The sequence below is a fragment of the Neofelis nebulosa genome, chromosome 8 (genome assembly GCF_028018385.1).
Source record: "Neofelis nebulosa isolate mNeoNeb1 chromosome 8, mNeoNeb1.pri, whole genome shotgun sequence".
NCBI lineage: Eukaryota > Metazoa > Chordata > Mammalia > Carnivora > Felidae > Neofelis > Neofelis nebulosa.
The window spans coordinates 25,665,821-25,688,104 of record NC_080789.1 but is presented as its reverse complement, the minus strand read 5'-3'; the positions used below and the strand labels follow the sequence as shown (position 1 = coordinate 25,688,104).

At 35.4% G+C, this 22,284-nt stretch overlaps 2 protein-coding genes across 14 annotated transcripts in view; one reads left to right on the top strand and one right to left on the bottom strand.

Annotated features, from left to right (window-relative positions):
• Positions 1 to 22,284, bottom strand: part of LOC131519062 (uncharacterized protein C3orf20 homolog) — a 189,313-nt gene that overhangs the window by 41,669 nt on the left and 125,360 nt on the right. The window lies entirely within an intron of this gene.
• VEZT (vezatin, adherens junctions transmembrane protein) overlaps positions 1 to 22,284 on the top strand; it is a 79,680-nt gene that overhangs the window by 51,537 nt on the left and 5,859 nt on the right. For 5 of the 11 annotated variants that reach the window (XM_058741739.1, XM_058741738.1, XM_058741737.1 and 2 more), the window contains 4 exons: positions 754 to 947; positions 5,993 to 6,093; positions 7,728 to 7,935; positions 11,721 to 21,386. In XM_058741739.1, coding sequence (XP_058597722.1) covers positions 754 to 947; positions 5,993 to 6,093; positions 7,728 to 7,935; positions 11,721 to 12,235 — 1,018 coding nt within the window. In that variant the 3' untranslated portion in view covers positions 12,236 to 21,386. Of the gene's footprint in view, positions 1 to 753; positions 948 to 5,992; positions 6,094 to 7,727; positions 7,936 to 10,644; positions 11,647 to 11,720; positions 21,387 to 22,284 lie in introns of those variants that run through there. The other 6 variants (XM_058741744.1, XM_058741743.1, XM_058741742.1 and 3 more) reach the window with 2 other exon arrangements.

The window sequence follows — 22,284 nt, the reverse complement described above, 5'->3', positions numbered from 1 at the left end:
CTGCTTTTCAGTCCTTCTCATTCTTTTCCTTCAGTCCAAACAAACTGCATAAATGCCTTTTCCCATATACCATTTAGAATGAACTTTCTCATCTTTTGTACATGTTCACATTTTATCCATCCTTCAATGCTTCCTCAAAAGTACCTTTTCCTTAGCTGTTCCCTGTCTGTACCCATAGCTGGTAGCACCTTCCCCCTCTTCTGAATTCTTATAACACTATCTTTCTGTGGTATTATACTTTGGGGCTTAGCTTCAGCCCATATTTACAGCTAACAGCTGTATAACTCTGGGCAAGTTTCTTTAACTCTCTGGACCTAATTCCTCATCTGTAAAATGGAAATAAAATGTTAGTTATAACTTTTTATGATATTGTATTATATTTCTCTATAATGCATAATTTCCCTGATTTAGCTATTTTTCCTATTAAGTATGAAGTGAGCTTAATTTATCATTTCAGCTCATAAAATGCCTCATATATGTAAAAGAAATATTGTTGAATAAATAGGTGATACTCTTTATAAGCTTTTTACAACATTATGATAAAATACACGTAACATGAAATGTATTATTTAATCATTTTTAAGTGTACAATTTAGTGGCCTAAAAAAGTAAACATACATTGTTATGCAACCGTCACCACTTTCCATCTCCAGAACTTCATCTTTTAAGCTTATTTCTTAAATAAGTCCTGTGAGTTATAAATTTTCCACTTAATATTTTAGAAATCAGTTTCTGTTTTTCTTTATTACTCAGGGTAATAATTCTTGAAGATGAACTTGAAAAGCTTGTTTGTACTAAAGAAACACAAGAACTAGTATCAGAATCTTATCAAATCCTAGAACAGAAGTTGAAGTTGATTCAGCCCCATGTTCAGGCGAGCAACAATTGCTGGGAAGAGGCCATTTCTCAAGTGGACCGACTGCTCCGAAGAAACACAGATAGGAAAGGTACCAATGAGTGCTTCCTTTCATACACACTTGTCAGACATGCTTATTCCACGCCAGTAGGGTTTTATTAGGTAGATTTCTCATCTCCACGATGAAAGTGACATGACAAAACTTAATTTACTAAAAGAAAGTTGAACTTATACATACAAACTGACACTGAATATATAGTCTGGCTCTTTGTAAACAATAAATGAATATGTTTTGAAAGTTCTCTGAATCGTAAACCTCCTTTTCAAAAACTTCAGTGAGGGGCACCTGGGTGGCTCAGTTGGTTAAGTGTCTGACTTTAGCTCAGGTCATGATCTTGCGGTCCGTGAGTTTGAGCCCCACGTTGGCTCAGTGCTGATGAGCCTGCTTCAGATTCTGTGTGTGTGTCTCTCTCTCTCTGTGCCTTCTCCACTTGTGCTCTCTCTCTCTCTCTCAAACATAAATAAACATTAAAAATAATAATAATGAACTTAAATGAAGGGATAGATTTTAATAGGTAGTATTCCATAATTAGAACTTTTAGAAACTCTTTTCCCATTAGTGTAATAATGAGTTTGATAGTTAGGGGCCAGAAGTTGAATCTTGCTTTTAAGATAAAACACTTCAGCCATTCATAAATGATAAATAAATGCTATAATAGGTGGCACTGCATACTTGTTATTAAGGGTGTAAAATGTATTAAATGCCATTATTTAATGGTAACATTGGAATGCTTTGTATTGCTAGGCAAATGGGCAATCTTGAAATTTTATGCGAAACTGCTTTAATTTGACCCATTTTTACTAATCACTAATTCATTGTAAATATTTGGCATATTAATTTCTGAACTTGTGCTACCAAACAATACCATGTTTATCCCTTGGACCTTTATGATAAAGTTAATCAGATTTATGTATAGAAATTGTATTGCTGGCAAAGATGATTAATGCTTTATCATCCTGTTAGTCATTTTTTTGTTTCCAGCTAGATCTGTAATACTTTAATGTCTTTAAGAAGCTGAATAAGTCTTTACATAGGGAAAGTATTAACTTTATTCAGAGGAAATGTTAACATGCTAATTACTGATGCATCACCAATAGAGTTCCTTTATATCTAAAATGTAATTGGCAAGTAATTTTTTTCTTCAAAGGGTAAATTTGCCAAGGATTTTTAATATGTGCAAATATTTATGCATGTTAAACTTTCTGATGTGACTTAAGTCTAGAGCTTTTGAGTACATTTTCTTCAAATGGAAACATTCAGAGCACCACTGGGTATTAAAAGATACATCCCATTCCTCCCTCCCCTTAGCATACTCTGAGATGCTGAATCTTAGTCACTTAAACATAATTGTCAAAACTGTCTCCAAATCATCGGGCAGGTGATAAGCCATTATGTTCTCCATATGTGGCTTTTGCTTATAGGTGATAGGGATAAGAATTAAGATACAAGTCATTTTCAAACTTTTCTCCGTAAAACGCTTATAGTGGCCGTGGCTATACAACTTTGAATAAAATATTTATATGATTTTTTTTAAGAAGCAGGTGCTTTATTTAGCTGTTAGCTGGGTTTTTTTAATGTTCATTTGTTTATTTTGAAAGAGAGTGCTCACGCATGCATGCTCATGCAAGCGAGGGAAGGGCAGAGAGAAAGAGAGAGAGAATCCCAAGGAGGCCCCTGCAGAGCCCACCACAGGGCTCAAACTCACAAACCGTGAGATCATGACCTGAGCCAAAATCAAGAGTTGGATGCTCAACCACCTGAGCCACCCAAGTGCCCTAGCTGTTAGCTCTTTTTTAAGTTATTTTAAAACTACAGAAGTATCACCATAGCTCACGGTACCCTTCATCCATATTCCTCAGTTGTTGACATCCTGCCATATTGGCCTTACCTCCTTATGTATCCATGTATAAATTCTTTTGGTAGTATTTTTTTTTTAATGTTTATTTATTTTTGAGAGAGAGTAAGCATGAGCAGGGAGGGGCATGAGCAGGGAGGGGCAGAGAGGGCCAGAATCTGAAGCAGGCTCCAGGCTCTGAGCTGTCAGCACAGAGCCTGACATGGGGCTCAAACTCACAAACTGCGAGATCATGACCTGAGCTGAAGTTGGACGCTCGACCGACTGAGCCACCCAGGTGCCCCTCTTTTGGTAGTATTATTCTGAACCATTTGAGAGTAAGATGCAGACATGAGACCACATTGCCCTTAAATCTTCTGTTTGCATTTTTGAAAAATGGACATTCTCCTACATACCCACAATATACCACCAAAATGAAGACATGAGCACTGATATAAATTGCTTTCTAATCCACAGATCCCTTTGTAATTTCACTGATTGACACAATAGTAATTTTATATGTCCAGATTACACATGGCATTTAGCTTTTATGCTCTTCATTCACTTTAGCTTTTCTTGTCTTTCATGATAAGTATTTTATTTAAAAAAATATCCTGAGGTTATATAAATATCCTTTCTTCACCAAGTATTTACTCGCTATTAAGCATATACAATCTATATGATGCACTAGTATTCCAGATATTTACTCACGAGATATAAAAATTTAATGTTCACATGAAAATCTATAAACAAATGTTTATAATGGCTTTATTCATAATCACTAAAAACTAGAAGCAGACCAGGTATCCTTCAGCTGGTGAATAGATAAACTGTTCTATCCATCCACACAATGGAATAGTGCTCAGCAATAAAAGAAGAAATGAACTACTGATACATCATTAAGACGGAGGAATCACTAATGTGTTGTGTTAATCACTACATAGTCTATGATCCCATTTAAATGACATTCTTAAAACAGTAAAATTTCATGGGAACTGCAAACATACCAATGGTTATTGGGAGTTGGATATGGAGAGATGAATAACATAAGAAATGTTTTGAGGTGAAGGAACTATTCTCTATCTTAGTTGTGGTGGTAGTGGTTATATGACTCTAATTTGTCTAAACTCATAAAATTATATACCAACAAGAGTGAATTTTATTGAGTAAAATAAAATAGCTTAGACTTTTCCACCCACTAGTTTTAGCATCCATTTGTGGATCTTGCTTGAATTAGCTATTATTGTGATGGTTGCCAGGTGGTAATTTTCTAATTCCATTTTTCCTTTTATACTTACTAGTTGGCATTCTATTGTGAGCCAAAGCATCCCCCTTTTCTGCTTATTTATATCAATATGGATGTATGGATTCTTATTTTATTCTGTGGATCATAATTTGTTATTTTGTTGCTCAAATTGTACAAAGTTTGACCAGAGGGAGCCCATTTAAGGTTTGTGTCATTTTTTGATCATTTTTTGATCACTTCTTTATACTTTACTTGCCCCTAGCCCTAAGGGGTGCCCCTTGTGGGTGCTAAGTATGCTCATAGCCACTGGGATGTTCTTGTTTTTACCAATTTTCAGTGTAGAGGACAGTGAAATATATCTGTGTATATACTTATACATACATATTTCTACATCTGTCCATATATGTTATAAACCATGGGTTCACATCGATACCTCCAAATCAGTTCCATGGTTCTTCCTGTACTTCTCCCTCTGTATATTTGTACCACCATGAGAAACTTGGCTCTCATTATCTTCGGTATTAACTTATTTATTCAATGCCTTGTATGTAAGCAATCACCTGATAATATGGACTGTCTCCTAAGCCACATTGCTGCTGACTCACACCTAGTGAGAGTCCTTCCCATCCTGTCTCATTCCAGTCCAGCTTGCTTTGTCCACACTAGCCCTTGACAGCCAGGAGTCTCCCCTAACTCTGGTCCCAACCAGTTATCTGTCATTACTTTTAAAAGGTAGAAATCTAGATGTCTGAAGCCTAATTCTTTTTTAAGTTTATTTATTTTGAGAGAGAGAGAGAGAGACAGACTGAGTGAGCGAGCATGAGCAGGGCCAGAGAGAGAGAGGGAGAGAGAATCCCAAGCAGGCCCTGCACTATCAGCACAGAGCCGAAGACTCACGAACCGTGAGGTAATACCTAAGCCAAAACCAAGAGTTGGACACTCAATTGACTGAACCACCTACGCACCCCTAACGCCTACTTCTTTTTTTTTTTAATGTTTATTTATTTATTTTGAGAGAGAGTGAGTGAGCAGGGGAGGGGCAGAGAGAGAGAGAGGGAGACAATCCCAAGCAGGCTCCACACTGTCAGCGTAGAGCCCAACACAGGGCTCTAACTCACAGAGAGATCATGACCTGAGCCAAAACCAAGAGTCAGATGCTTAACCAACTGAGCCACCCAGGTGCCCAAGCCTACTTCTTTTTATTATTATTATTTTTTTTTTTTTTAAATTTTTTTTCAACGTTTTTTTATTTATTTTTGGGACAGAGAGAGACAGAACATGAACGGGGGAGGGGCAGAGAGAGAGGGAGACACAGAATCAGAAACAGGCTCCAGGCTCCGAGCCATCAGCCCAGAGCCTGACGCGGGGCTCGAACTCACGGACCGCGAGATCGTGACCTGGCTGAAGTCGGACGCTTAACCGACTGCGCCACCCAGGCGCCCCAGCCTACTTCTTTTTAAGTAGAGAGATAATGTTGGAAGGTAGAGAGCTGGATATGAGAATATGAGAACCCTCTGGTTAGATACCAAATACCAATGTTAAGTAATGAAAGTTAACACCTGTGTGATCTTTTCAAGCTATGACTTTTGAAACCCATTTCCAATTCTAACTTCTGAGAATAAAAATAATATAAGGGAAATGTAAGATTGAAGTTTATTTTTTGTGGGGAAGAGTGATGGTCTGTGTTTGAGACTTCCCATGCCATGAACGAAAGTTGATTTGTTTAGCGAGTATTTAGAGAGGAAGTACCTGTTGTGAACCAGATACTATGGTGAGGTGAAGAAGGGAGAGGAAAACAAGTTTCTCCTCTGAGAGTTTAACTTACATTGTAAATCTACCGCTATTACCATTGTTAACTTTAACATCCTTAATTTTTTTATAAATTGAAAGTTATAATCAGAACGTCAGACTATGAAATTGGCAAAATATTAGTACTAAAAATGTTTTTTTTAATTCGATGTTCACTCATTTCTGTGTGGCCTATTGCTTTTTAAGGCAAGCCTGAAATGGTGTGTGAAAACCCACGTTGTACTGTGGTACCTTTGACGCAGCCGACTCTACACATCGCGGACAAAGATCCAATCCCGGAGGAGCAGGTAATGGTGAAAATTGCTGTTTTCTTCCCCCTAAAGAAGAGTTTCCCATACAGAGTTTACCTATCTATCTCTATAAGTGGTGTGGATCATTACTGACTAAGTTGTTAAATTTATGTTTGTGATGAGCTTCAAAATTACCACACAATATATTGAACTGATAACAAATCATTAGTTCTTAGTACCTTGAGTTTGAATCCACTGAATCTACCAGCAAATTTTTATAAAGATTTTTTTCTTTAATATTTTATTTATTTTTGAGAAAGAGGGGCGGGGGAGAGAGAGACAGAGAGAGAGAGAGAGAATGAATGAATGAGTGGAGGAGGGGCAGAGAGAGAAAAGGGGACAGAGGATCCCACGCGGGGCTTGAGCTTACAAATGGTGAGATCAGGACCTGAACCAAAGTCAGACTTTCAGCCAACTGAGCCACCCGGGTGCCCCTACCAGCAAGTTTTCATGTTCTTGTATCTTACTGTCTATTTCTTAGACACTTAAAAGTGATTAAATACCTTAAAAATTAATGCATTGGCAAAGGTGCCTTCTACAATACTGGAAATGTGAGTGGTGGTTACCAGACTGTATACATATGTAAAAATCCTGTACACTTAAGATTTTGTATTTGGCAGCATGTATGTTATACCTCGCTTAAAAAAAAACAATTTTTCAATGATTTCTTTCGATACTGACAAAGATTTCTTTTGTTTATCCTAAGGAAAACTTTTTTTCCTTCAGTCATATTGTCTACTCAGCATTCTTAATTACAAAGGGAGACCAATCTGTTTAACAAACAAGAAATTTGTTTAAAAAACCAGGAGGTGACTGACAGAATATCTCTGAGGGCCTCATAGTTACGTTTGAACTAGGATGGGGTAAACAGCCCAATTTACTCAAAAGAACTGTTCCAGTTCCAGCAACATCATTGCCCAGTCATTGGTTGTAGACATTGTCACTCGCTCCATCATTGCTGAATAATAAAAACTACCTTCAGAACCTCTACCTCTGGGAACTTGATCTGCCACCATTCTTGCCAGAGTGGATTCCTTAAAACGCCTGCTTCCCTTGTAACAAACTTCTGGGTCCAATCTGATCTATATACATATGATTAGAGGATCCCGAGTCATTTGCCTGAATCATAACTGCAAGGGAGGCTGGGTAAGCAAGGGGCCTAGTCTGTGTCTTAGTGATAAGAAGAACCACAAGATGAGGTATTCCCCAATTCTAGGAATAGTGTTCAAACCTCCTGGGAAGTCAGAAAGAACCACAAATACGGCCACAAGAAGGCTAATATACCTGACCACTTCCTCAAACCACCAGCCCTTCTAATTTTGATTTGTTTTGGCAGAGCTAATAACTATAATATTAACTAGATCCACAGGATGGTATCAGAGCAGAAAAATAATGATTGAAGTTATTAAACTTTCTCATCCACGGTCCCTTTCATTATCAACTGCTAAGTTTTTTTAAGACTTCCAATTTACCTATAATAATATGTTTGCTTTGTTTGCCCACCTTTGCTTTAGTGACCTGTGCCAAGAGTCTTCATTGTTTAATCTTGGAGATGGGTAGGTACAAGGTAATGAATGCTACTAGAAAATTGTCTGCTTGAAGTAAAGTGCTTTTTCTTTATTCATTTTCAGGAATTAGAAGCTTATGTAGATGATATAGATATGGACAGTGATTTCAGAAAGGATGATTTTTATTACTTGTCTCAAGAAGACAGAGACAGACAGAAGCGTGAGCATGAAGAATCCAAGAGGGTACTCCAAGAATTAAAATCTGTGCTGGGATTTAAAGCATCGGAGGCAGAAAGGCAGAAGTGGAAGCAACTTCTATTTAGTGATCACGGTAAGCACTGACTTCAGAGTAAAAGGTTATTTTAATGAAGGGGACTCTTTTTTTCTTGAACTACGACTTTTATTTTAGCTGTAATTCTTACAGCTTTAATTTTAGGGATCTCTCAGCAAGTATAGTGCTTTTTCTTCTAGACACAAAATCAATATGATCAATAAAAGACTAGGTATATAATCAAATTGGGAATATGAAATCAAGCTTTTTCATCAGTAACTTGATGTTTTACTAAATTATTTTGGAATGGCAGTGAGTTGAATAAATATGATTTCAAATTTAGTGAATTTGAGATTCTAAACTCTTCTCTTTATGTGGATACTATCAATACTTCAGTGAAGCATCAGATTAGTGAATTTGAGATTCTAAACTCTTCTCTTTAGGTTGATATTATAAATACCTCAATGAAGCATCAAATTAGTAACTCTACGTTCGTCATTGAAACAAGTGGATTAAGACCTAGGCCAGTTAGCTACATCATTAAGGTTTCTCAGTTGGTTTGAACACTTAAGTAGATGGGACAAGAGGAGGTGCTTCTGTGCAAGCTGTCTCCGTACTTCAATATTGACAAAATTGGATGATTTGACAATACTGATGATTAGCATTAAACTCCTTTATGTTTGCCATTCTTTTCTTTGGTTGGACTTCATGGGAGGTGAGGGAAGGAATGAGGGTATCTTGACAGTATCAGACTAGCTAATTTCTAATTGAGGAATTAACTCCTGTAGATTTCCAAGAGGTAGAGTGGGATTCCTCTTCCATTTTAGAGTACTTACCTGAAACCTCAAAATCAACTGCCTTCCTTTCCCATTCTCTTTTTCACTGGAAGTATATAGATTACCTGTACTTCTGGAAAGTTCTTCAGATTTCTCTTTTCTTCTCTTAGGAGTCCTGCCATTGTCCCATGTCCAGATACACCTTTGTTGATTTCATCCTTCCTCTTCCCACTGGCCCCCTTTATAGCCCAGATCCTTATTAGATTATGCTCATACATTGTAATAGCCTCTTAACTGACTTCCATTCTTTTTTTTATGTAAACTTTACCCCCAACATAGGGCTCAAATTCACAACCCCAAGATCAAGAGTCACATGCTGTACTGAGTCAGCGAGGCACCCCAGCTGACTTCTATTTTCAATACCTTTTTCTTCTAAGCTTTCCTTAGAAGATAGCTTCTAAGCTAGCTTCTGTCCTTGCAGGCTGCCTCCAGATTTTTCTCAAACAGTACAATGATAATAGCTCTCTTTTTTTTTTTTTTTAAATTTTTTAATGTTTATTTATTTTTGAGAGAGAGAGAGAGAGAATGAGTCAGGGAGGGGCAGAGAGAGAGGGAGACACAGAATCTGAAGCAGGCTCCAGGCTCTGAGCTGTCAGCACAGAGCCTGACAGGGGCTCGAACCCATGAGCCGTGAGATCATGACCTGAGCTGAAGTTGGATGTTTAACCAACTGAGCCACCCAGGTGCCCTGATAACTCTCTATCTTTAAAACCTGCAGTGGTTCCCCCTTTCCCACTCTGTTAAATCTAAACTCTTTTCCCTAGTTTCAAGCCTCTCTATCATATGAATCCATCATATTTAATTATATTTATCACTCTTTCTGATATGGATATCTTTCTCTGGTTATATTTATCTAATTAGACTGTGGTCCCACAAACTTACTATTTTTATTCATGAAAAACATTCATGCTGCGGTGCCTGGCTGGCTCAGTCAGTAGAACATGCGACTTCATCTTGGGGTTGTGAGTTCAAGCCCCACATTGGGTGTAGAGTTTACTTAAAAAAAAAAAAAAAAAAAAAAAACTTAAAAAAAAAAAAATACATGCTGATCTCTTTGCTAAGAATTCTGTCTTCTCCACCAAGCTGTCCTTTCTACCAGTTGCTCCTCCATGAATCCTCTGTTCCAGCCCTGCTACCTCTCCCACCACTACAGACCCTCACACCAAAGGGGCCCTGGAGGGAATTGTAACCGTGTCTTGAGCAGCAATATATGTAGCAGATTAAAAACTTCCCAGGTGCAGCAGTAAAGAGTTCCTGCAGCCTGCTTGTTCATATTTTGGGTCTGCATGAATCAGGGATTGAGAGTATTGTTTTAGGCACTATTGTTTTCTGTGCATTCAATGTTTTTGTCTCTATAATGAAATTACAGTCTCTTTCAGTAGGAGCTTTTTTATCCCCCACAGTGTTCATTCAGCAAATTATTCATTCAACAAGTAGTTACTGAGGCACTGTTTACTGCTATATCCCCAGTGCATAAATCAAGAGACAAAAATCCCTGTACTCCTGGAGCTTTACATTCTAGCAATGTTAACACTTGATCCTCCAGATGTGCCGATTATATTGCCCTATTTAATTAGCAATAATCAGGGATATCAATCAACATCTAATACATGTTGCATTCTTTAAGAACTAGATTTATTGCCTAAAAATGTACATGAAGACTGAGAATAGCATTGTATATACATTTGTATCCTTTCTATTGTTTAGTATTTTCTCCATATAGCTTTAAAATTATCCTACTGACAGTATGGGCAAAGATATAATGAGAGAAATGTGTCTTTTTTCAGGTATATGCTTTGGGTAGCTACATTAGAAAGCGCAGTATTGCTGATTTTGTTTGTGAAATAAGTAAAAAGCTGCTGATACCATAAAATGCTTTTTCCGTGAAAAATTTCAGTACATCTTCCAGAGTTGTTTTCATCTCTGCCTACAGGGGTAAAGTCCGCATGGAATTAGAGAGGGATATTCTACACTGGAACCTGCTGTGGCCATTGTTTTCTGTTGTTGCTGCTTCTCTAGTGGAGTTACTGCAGCTTAGGGATCTGTTTCTTGGAAATGGACACCTTTTACAAATTATTTTTTAAATAAACGCCAGATCTTCAAGAAGCACTTTTTTTTCTTCCGTCATGCTTCCTAATATATTGTATTGTACTAACCCCTCATACTGGGAGGAGAGACTGCCTAGCAAGCAACCCACTGCCTACTAACATCAAGAGGGGCTAAATAAAACTTCATTTTCCTTGAAAGGACACCTTCTGCCGTATGGATATAATGTTTATGTATTATGCTTTGTACAGTAGTTGATCTTGAATACAGATTTTATTTTGTTTTATACTTTTATGTGACATTACAAAATGTGTGGAAGTTATGGCTTTACTTTCATCAGGGTCTTGTTAGGTGGTTGGCAAGCGAATAGGATTGTGTGCATTTTTTTTTCCCCATACTCTTTTCACTTGTAAATATATATGTGTTAAAGATATGATTATTATCTGGATTACTTCAGGCCTTTTATCTGACATATTATCAGTAAAAATCATGCTGCTTATTCTTTCATAAGATGGTTCTCAAACTTTAGTGTGCATCAGAATCAAGCGTAGGGTTTGTAAACACAGCCAGTCCTCATTCAGTTTGCCATTCAGTAGGTTCTGGTGGGAATTTGCATTTCTACCAAATAACTGATGCTGTTGGTTCGGGGACCACACTTTGAGAACCACTGCTTTAATATTTTGAATAATACAATGTGTGAGGTGTTTTAAAATCTTCATTAAAACCCCGTCTCATTTCATTTCTTAGGCATTTTATCTCTTACAAAGTTCTCTGGATTTATAAATGTATATAGATTTAATAGAAAGATTTATTTAGCTTTTATTTATTGTTCTTTATTAGAAAAATAACGACTGGAAGTTTAAATTAAAGTTTAAATCATTGCTGGGTCCTTAGTTATTATTTTTCTTTCTTTTTTTTTTCTTTTTCTTTCTTTCTTTCTTTCTTTTTTTTTTTTTTTCGAAGCTGTGTTGAAATCCTTGTCTCCTGTAGACCCAGTGGAACCCATAAGTAATTCAGAACCATCAGTGGATTCAGATATGGGGACAGTTGGTAAAAATGATACTGAAGAGGAAAATAGTAAACCCTCCACAGCTGACAATGAAATAAGTAGTAGGACTGAGTATTTATGTGAAAACCCTCTAGATGGTAAAAATAAAGACAATTCTGCAAATGAAGTCTTCCTCCAAGGAGCTGAAGAAAGAGTGTGTTCCCAATGTGAGAGTGAAGAGGAATCTCGGCAGGCGGACGTAGGGAGCCTGTCCACTGCCCATCCAGCTCCCGGGGACTTATTACAGCCTTCCATTAAGCAGAGGCTGGCGCGGCTCCAGCTGTCACCGGATTTTACCTTCACTGCTGGTCTTGCTGCAGAAGTGGCTGCTAGATCTCTCTCTTTTACCACCATGCAGGAACAGACTTTTGGTGATGAGGAGGAAGAACAGATAGTACAAGAAAATGAAAATGAGGTACAAGAGAAGTAGGAACCAAGATTTACATGGAGGATTTTAAATTATTGCTTTTATGCAAGTGTTTTAGCTTCAAGGCTAGATAATCCACTAGAAAGGGAAAATGAGTGTTAAGTTTACTATATATAAAGCTAAGATGTGAATTTACAGCAAGAACCCTGGTTTGAACAACTGATCTGAAAATAGTAGTTAACCTGTAAATGGCAAATCTTTTAGGAAAATAAGAAAGGTAAGGGCTCTTTTGAATAAACTGCTCTTTTTTTTTGCAGCACAGCTGATCGATCTTGGAAATTCTTTAGGTACTTTTAATAAGAAACAAATTTATCATTTCTTGCCAGAATTTGCTACCATGAAATGACTGGGATAATTCTGTTGCAAGAACATTAACATTTAGTATGACTCCTTTTTACTGTATTCTTGCAGTTCATAGCTGCAGCTATTATGTTAATAACAACTTGTTTGTATTTTATTTTTGTTTATACCAGTCTTAAAACAAAGATACAGGTTCTGAATAAAAAAAAAATGACTTCATACAATTAATGTGTACTGGGGTTTGGAACTAAAAAGTAGTTTCAAAAATACTGGGGTTATGGCATTTTTTTTTTTTTATGTTTCCTTGTTCATATGTGTATTTGGTAGTTAATTTTAAGGTGTCCTAATAATCTTTAAAAGAAAAACATTGTACTGTTTTAAAAATTACCCTTTCAAATATATTTTGTGTTTTTCTTCTGTTCTTGTTATAACTAATAGAGATGATGTCAAAGTAGGATCCGTATAGTCCAAGACCCCATCCGCACCTTTGCAGAAAGTTCTTTGTATCTATTTGCCTACAGATAATTGGGTGCAGTTAACACAAGCAGATCATTTCAGCTGATTTCTAGCCTGAGGCTATATCCTCTCCACCTTAATGAGATTCTGGAAACATCCTGCCTGCTTCCTGGAAAGCATCCTTGTCTCCTCAGTACTTCATTTACAACTACCTCTTAAAAGAGGTTGCTTTCCAAATTGTCCAGTGTCATGATTGCATTTTCAAAGTGTGATATTTTCAGGAGTATATTGTTTCTTGAAATCTATAGCTCCTACGCAGTGACATAGTTTATAGACATTATTTGGGGAAAGTATAGGAATAATAATTTATGCTGCTGTCCTAGAAAGGAAGTTACACAACGAATATAGATTGTCTTTAGAATTAAGAAACACATTCAGATTCCTGTAAACTTAGTACTTTGAGTCAGTAGATTTATGTGTACCGAGGAGATTTTTATTTAATTTTTTCCAGTAATCTTAGGAAATTTATTTTTTATCCTGAGGAAAAACTTGATTCTGCTTTGTATGAATAGTAGAGATCCTTTGTACTATAAGTGATTCTGCCTATTGCCCCAAATTCTGGGACTGTCCATAATCAAGCTCTTAGAAATATTACAGGGTGGGCCCAGTTTACCACTTAGAAGTAGCTAAATTTCAAAAACAAAAATCTTGTTTTGAAACTGACAATCGTATTCATAAATAATAATATTTTCTTTTTAGATTACATAGTTTGCCAAGTCTTTTTCCCCTTGGATTTAGAAGAAGCAATTATGGGAACACTTGGTAATTGTTCCCCTAATCTGTGACCTTACACAGGAAGAATTAGAGTTTAATAATTTTTAATTCTTTTATTGTATTATTTTTATTTACACCAGTTTGGGGAAAATGTCTTCATAATATTTCATCAGTTTTATTCAATGCTCTCTAAGCATTGAAAGACTGATTTTGTTATAAATTTTAAAAAACTAACTTTAATGAGGAATTCCTAATCTTCCAATCTGATCTGTTTTATCTGCAAATATTCTACTTGTTTGAAACCATAATATAAGGATCTTGGGACTTTAATTGAAGGTTCTTTTTTTGTGTAGTTTTTAAAATTTCTTTCATCTTATAAAATATTGCTGAGATAAAATAGTATCTTCCCTGTGAATATTCCTAATGTTCTCTTATAATAGTCTAAAAGTCAGTGTTTCTCAGTTTTTGTTTTTGTTTTTGTTTTTTATAGGACGCCTATATTAGAATAAACTGGAGGTCTTATTTTTAAAATGCAGATTTGGGGCCATAACTCCCAGTCATTCTTAATCAGTCATTTTGGGATGAGACCTAGGTGGTGTGTATGCTCAGTCAAATCTAAGAACCTCTGTCTAGGACTTTGTTTTCCTTGCCATGGATATCTTAGGAAATTAAAACAAATACGCCAATGTGACATAAGTAGGTATTCTTATTACTTTTCTAAGAATATTTCACTTTGTATTATCAGGCTTTTGACTAGTTTTAATAGTTGACATCCTGCATCTAAAAGAAGCCCGCTGGGAAAAATATTTTGTGATGCAAAACTTGTAATTATGCTTTCCAAATTTTACAATGATATTTTGACAGGATAATTCTTATTAAGAGTAATATCCTGACAGCTTTTGATATGAACATTTCCAGAGTTTATTTTACCAGGACAGAGCCGGTACTTAATGTAAGAATGCAATGACAGAAGCTATTTAGGGTCACTCTTGAGGACAAAATTTTTACACTCTGCCTACAGTGAGGAAAGTCATGGCAGTAAATGACCTAATAATGGTTATCATACCTTAAATTCTTTTTTTTTTTTTCAGCTATCATTATTAAAACCCGCATATCTGGACTACCTAGGACCAGACTCTTGCTGGTCTTTGATTTGTGATCTTTGGCTTATTTTTTAAGTTGTCTATATTTGACTTCACTAGTCTTCTTTAAAATTGTACTTCATTAAAATTGTATGTTTGAATATATTTAATTAAGAACTCATGTATTGACTCAGGTTTGATTTCTGAAGTTATTGGAGACAAGTCAGGAGAAACACATTTAAGGCAAATTGCTAAGGAAATTTAAGAATATGGTTTTAAGGCTTTAATACAAAAAGGTTTTAATACAAAATTAAACTTCAATCTGAGTTTAAATCTCAGAGCCATCATTTAAAAGCTATGGGTGCAGTTGACCTAATAATGTCATGGGGAGTTTTTCCAGCAAAAACCAAATTCTCTGGATTGCTAAATCATGTTGGTAAATTCTTACTCCTCAGAAGTAGTTAAAAAAGAAGTGAAACTTTTGAGGCTGAAAAACAAGATCTGGTTATAATTATGTTAGTAAAATAGGTCAATTTTCTTTAAAAAATAAATACTAATATTCTGATTCACATAATAAAGGTGGTGAATGTTAAAGCATAAAAAATTATGTTTTGATACATTTCACAAAATTATAAATCAATGGAGTGTTAATTGGAAGGGAGCCTAGGAGTCATTTCACTCTGGTGACTTATAGTGACTTACTTATACACTATAAGTAATGTAAAATATGAAGTCTTTTGATAAATTATTAGAAATCATGTGGGAGGAAAAATTCAACTGATTTGGTTTAATCATAGGACATTGTTTCCATACCCAAAAAAAAACAAGGAAATAAGAACTAAATGCCATGAGACTGTGCTATAGCTCAGAAGACTCGTTATTTGAACTAAAGTAGATAGCATGCTATGAATGAAACACAGACAAAGCAAAAATTGATTTATTTTTCCACTTCTGTTGATCACAACATGTCTCTGTAATTCACACTTATATTGAAAATGAAGCTGTAAACATACTAGAAGCAAAAATATAGGAAAAATACCATAAGTACAGTAACAATTTATTGACAGGTAAATAACCGACAGTAATTATCGACAGGTGACTAACTTGCATGAGTTAATTTTTCATGTAACTGAGGCAAATCCATTTAATCATAACAGTTTTTAATAATTTAATAGGAGGGGCACCTGGGTGGCTCAGTCGGTTTAAGCATCCGACTTCAGCTCAGGTTATGATCTTAAGGTTTGTGGGTTTGAGCCCCATATCGGGCTCTGTGCTGACAGCTCAGAGCCTGGAGCCTGCTTTAGATTCTGTGTCCCTCTTGCACTGCTCCTCCTCTGCTCATGCTCTCTCTCTCTCTCTCTCTCAAGAATAAGTAAAACATTTAAAAAATTTTTTACATAATTTAATAGGAAAATTTTTAGAATGTACTTTCTGTACTTTTTTCTAGAATATTTAGCATATAATTTAACTTTTTCTCAGTCATCTTTAAGGATATCAGTTCCTCTCACAGGGTAATAAACAGAAATGCACCCTCAGGAGCAACTGAGATACATAATGTTCTATGCCCCTTTACCCTGTGACCCTGCAGAACTTTGCTTTTTGAGCTAGGTCTGGTTTTCACAGTTTCTCTATCTTCCCTTAAAATCAGCTGTCACTTTTTGCTGCTGTCTTGTGTGCCTGCCTCTTGCACTAGGTCCCCAATTTGCTGCTTCTCATCTGCTGTGGGCTGAGAAACCAGATTGCCAAACTTGCTAGAATTGTGTCTAAAATAAGAGTAGACTGAAAGAAGGCTAAGGGACTTTTCTGTCAGTTATGCGCATGGCCTTTGTGGTACCTGTTTGGCTGCTTAGCATACTTTTGTTTGCCTGTTCATTCTTTACTAAGAACTTGCTAAAAATACTTGGTTGAATATGTGATTGCCATATATTTAAAGTATTAATTCAGTTTTTATATGTTGGTGTTTCTAGGACTTTCCATTAATGAATTCAGCTATAAAAGAGAATTTGATTATCATCTTTGTATAAATCATTGTGTATATTTTAGGAAAATGGTGTTTTTTTTGTTTTTGTTTTTTTTCTGCTCATTATTCCTAGTATAGGACACAGACTTAAAACTTAAACATTATAAATATGACTCCAACTTTGTCCACCAAGATTTATATTCTAGAACTATAGGTTTGAGACTAAACATGCATGGCTAATTTAGAAAGAACTGGCTAACTGGATATTTGGAGAATGACTCATTCTAGATATCCCAGTTTTCTATAGAACTTAAACCCCTTTAAGCATTAAAATTTTTCAGAATAATTTCTGAAGGTGATCTTTTTAAAACAATATGCATTGCTGTCTTATTAAACAATATATGAAAATCATTTAAATCTTTTTTGATGTCAAAATGATCATTATTAACAAGTTATTATACTGTGATAGTCTAATTAAGGCACTGAGAGCTACATGCCCTTTTACTAAATGGCTCCATTCTGATGTGCTTTTTTCATTTTCTTGTCTTTGTTTTCTGATAGCAGTTCTCATTCCTCCAGTTTCTCCAAATACCGCTTTAAGTGTGCCCATAGCAATGGCCTTTCTCCACCTTCGTTATGCTCCTTCTAGTCTGTTTTGGTTTCGGAAACCAGGTAACTAAGACAGCTAGAATAATGTATAAAGTAAGAACAAATTGACTCCGTGAAGACCTAAAAACCTGGATTATACTTAAATGCATGGATTTTGTGGGTATCTGTTACTACCTATTTCATTGCTATCTTTAAGTGAAGTTACTAAATTAGGTACCTGCTCTCAAAATAGAAGAGCTGTTATTGTACAAAAGGAACGATTATGTTTCTATACTTACCTTCTCTACATTCTATTTTTTAATTTTTTGGCTCTGATTAAAACCAGCCAACTCAAATTAGCATTTTCTACAGTACTTTCTAGTTGAATCAGATACCACATGTTGCTAAGAATTTCTTTGGCTAGGTTGGTTTTGTTGTTACTTTGGTTTTGTTTTTAGAGAAATGTATTTTCATTTCTGAAACAATGAAGTAGGTTGAGTCCTGGAAAATAAGAAAACTGTCACAATTGATATCCCAGAGAACTGAGAAGTAATAAGGTTTTTAGACTCTAGGCAGTTTTACCACAAAGAATTTATTCTTTGATGTGCAGGATTTTAACACAACATCTTTATTTTTATTCAACGCAATGTATGTTAAAAGTTTGCCAGAAATTATCAGTGTTAGAGCTAATGATGTTGACAGATGTTTGAATGACTAAATACCCAGTGTCATTCTATATTTTGCGTGTTTAAATTACCATTTGATGTTAAGCAAACATGATGATTTTTCTCTCTTGAATAAAAAATAAACACAAAATTCACATGTTACAATGTTTGCAAGTAAAATTCAGATTTGTCTAGAAAGGGATACCCTCACCTTGAATAACTTAGTTTTACAAATAGGCTGATTATGTTTTAGTCCATACGTTGATTCATCTATCCATCATATACAGGGTAATTGGAAAATCAGTCTTTGGCCATGACACAGCTTAACATTATTCATATGCTACTGGAAGGGAATTGTGATATAATGTTCACTTAAAAATAGAGGATCCAAACCCGTTTCTTGAGTTGAGACTGCCATTACAGAATAATCATGACGCCAACTCCTGGTTGGTGGTACAAAGAGAGAGATTCTCTTTGAGTATAGTTGTAAGAGGAAAGTGATTCTACTCAGTATAATTGCTATACATTGAAAAGAGGATGAATTGATTACAGGATTCGCATATACAAAGGTATAACATGAATAAATTCTAAAATGTGTGATCAATTAAAATGCATATGGTATTTTTTAAATGCTGTACATTTTAATATATTTTAACCTGTCAGCAGTTGAGTTAATTTGTTTCATCCCTGTTTACTGAATTTCATTTGGCACATATCAAACATGTTATTGAAACAGGACAGAATTTAAGTTGTGTATACTTCTGATACACTGTTTTTCAAAGTGGGTATATTCTATGAGCCATTGTTGTAGAAATATGTATTTCCCATCATATTTGTATCTTAAGAGTTTCTCAAGATAAAGAATAATTCTATTGTTTTGAACTTTACATTTTTCACTTTTATAGCATTTCCTAAAGGTTGGCTACCTACAAAATGAGTTTATTTCATCTTTGAAATTTTTTCTAAAACTAAAGCATGTCTTTCACAAGTTTTTTGTTTTTATGATATCCTAAGAAGTTACATATCCTTTACCCATCCCAAAGTAAATTTTAAAATTAATTCCAAGTTTAAGTCAAAGTATTTTCTGCACAGTACTGGCACCTGGCAACGTACAGAAAACTCCAGAAATGTTACTCCCCTTCCTTAAACATTGTATGGTCTGGTACAGCCCTGGAGGTCCATATGAGTGAAAAGCCCAGAAGTCACCTGAGCTGAAAGCACTCCCAAGGAGTTTCGTTTTGTTTGGGTTTGTTCTAGGTATGGTCCCAGGGATCCCAGATCAAACCAGGCCCCTGGGCCTATCCTAGAACCAACCTAAACTCGCGCATCATTCCCGGAACATCAAGAGTGTGAAGACTGAAGATAACCTGAGGCTGACTAGACTTCCTACGTTCACCAGAACTCACTTTTTTGTATGTGTGCCTACATTTTAGCAAAAATTGGTTCATTAATCCTTCCAAAATTAGAGGAATGACAGTGGGTAACAAGATAAAGTCTTACCAGACTTTGACATTACAGTTATCACAGTAGAAATGTGATCTATAATATGGTTATTATTAATTGCTAGTAGGAGAATTGTTCTTGTAACTTATCAGATTTCTATTTTGTGGTTAAATGACTTTGTCACACACAAAAATTTCTCCCCTAAATTAATGGTTTCTTTTTTCTTTGGTTTTGTCAAACACTTTCTACTCAACAATATGATTAACAGTCTTGTTTAATTATGCATCATCTCCGAAAGGCATTTGGTCTTTGCCCTCTGACTCCAATGCCGAGTAATTTTAAAATCTTTTTTCTGGAGACCAGTGCCTTTTTTCTTGTAATCTTTTGAATCCACCACACTGCTTTGAGCTTGTTTTTTAGGTTCAGTTCTGGGAAGAACAGCATCATTTCAGACTCATTGTAGAGGCTACATTTCAGAATCTGCTATGGTTGATAAAAAGCATGATAGAGTGAAAATGGATTAATACTTTACAGATTACTGAAGTATTTTGCAGAATAAGGTTTTTATTATTATTATTTTTTGTTGTTGTTGTTGTTCCCTGCTGCTCTGGGTTTTTAAAAGATTGTGACCTACTTGATTCATCACATGGTCTCCTACCATAACTGTGACATTGCTGTTTTATTTCGTTTGAGGACAGGATTTCTGAAAAGGCATGAAAAGACCCCAAACCCAAAGGTTATGATACACAATGGAAATGTATACTTTTGGTAATACTGGCATTTCAATAGCTTTAGACCATGTTTGAAATAATTGCAGACAAATCAGGGATTCCAACTGTGAAAAGAGCCCAAAACTGTGCTGTTCCTCCAAGCCTTGTCACCAGAAAAATTGGATCAGTGAGTTATCCTTTAAAAGAGGACTGTGAGTTTGAGGCTCATTCTGAAGAACTCAACCCTGGGATTAGATCTGTACTGCCTTCATCACATAGATGCTTCATCCCATGGCTTCTATTATTTTTGCCTTTTAAATCATATTTTGATTACCCTTCTCAGTGTTTTCTTTTTTGCACAGTGTTTCCTGTTTACATAAATCAAAACTATACATGTTAGTACTGTATATGTATGTATTTTTTTGATAAAACGAAACCTTGGATCTAAAGATCTTTGGATTTTGATTCCTTTTAATGTCAGATGATTTAAATGCTTTTACTCTCTTATAAATTCACTCTTAATTTATGCCTCAATTCTTCCAATTAATTTTTTCTAATGAACTACATTACAATTAAATAGGTGAGCCTTATATCAGTTTCTTCCAGAATTTATGACATTTTGCATTCACCCAAACATGACAGTGTTCTAACATCAGCAATCTTGTATCCATGCACTGATCTGTAAGCATAGGTGACTATTTCTTGACATAGCCTGAAATGTATGAACCCATCTTATGTTTATGTTCAGTAACTGTTCTCAGTATTTGAGGAGCATTTGCATTCTCTTTTGACATTGTTAATTATGAACACCTAAAATAGGAATGTGAGAACTGTCTTACAGAGTTCAGGCTTGTTTACATAGTAAGTTTCTAAAGTCAGTCTTCACTCCAGTCTTAACACTGGAGTGTGTTAAACTGTATTTTTTTTAATACCATTTAAGAATATCCTTTATTTTAATTTTTACTTTTTGACTACTTATATTTTATGTAGAACTGTACATTTCCTGCCCTACCTAAGATTTTCTCATCAATGCTTTCTTTGATCGCTTGATATATCTTACCATACTGAATTTTTAAAGGATTTTTACAAAAACCAACAGTAGGTTTATATATGTCTGTATTATTGTTGTTCCTCCTAAGCTTAACTAGTCTCTAATAAAATCTGTACTTCTTTGTGTCTTTTGTGTGTGTGCCTTTTTTTTTAATTCTGATGTTTGCCACATGAACTAGCCAAAAAGTAAAAATTCTTTTTCTCTTCCTTCTGTCTGTATTTTTCAGAATATGTTAACAAAACCACAAAAGACAGTTTTCTAGGAAAGCTTTGGATTCATTAGTCTAAGTTTTGTTCGGTCATTAAAGTGCCTCACATGATATTTTGTCAGAGTGAAACAGCAAATGAACTTTAAAAGCTTGCTTTTCACCCTTCTCAGTGACTGTCAGCCATTGGATACATTCTAATCATGTTATATTTGTTGACTTGTACGACCTTTCTGACAGAAAATACCTACTGAATTAAGAAGGAAGCTAACATCCAATGGATCATACTTTGTCCTATGTAATTGAATGAACTATTTGTTTATACATTTCTAAGCTTAGCTACAGTCTTGGGAACATTCGTGGTAGCTCCAAAATGGCTCTGAATGCTGGGTAAAGAGAAAGTGGCCTTCCTTGAACAACTTTTATTTACTTATTTCTTTTACTATTACAAAAGTTTTATTTAACAGAAGAGTTCAATATGAAAATGCACATGACCTGATTTTTATTTATTTTATTTCAAGTTATTATTTAAATTCTAGTTAGTTAACATATATGGTAAAATTGGTTTGGGGATGGAATTTAATGATTCATCACAACACCTAGTTCCCTCCTAATGCCCATCACCTGATTACTATCACCCCGCCTGCCTCCCATCAACCCTCAGATTGTTCTCATAGTTAAGAGTCTCATAGTTTGCTTCCCTCTCTTTTTTCCTCCATTCATCTCTTGTTTCTTAATTACCACATATAAGTGAAATAATATGGTATTTGTCTCTATTTCACTTAACATAATACACTCTGCCTCCATCCACGTTGCAA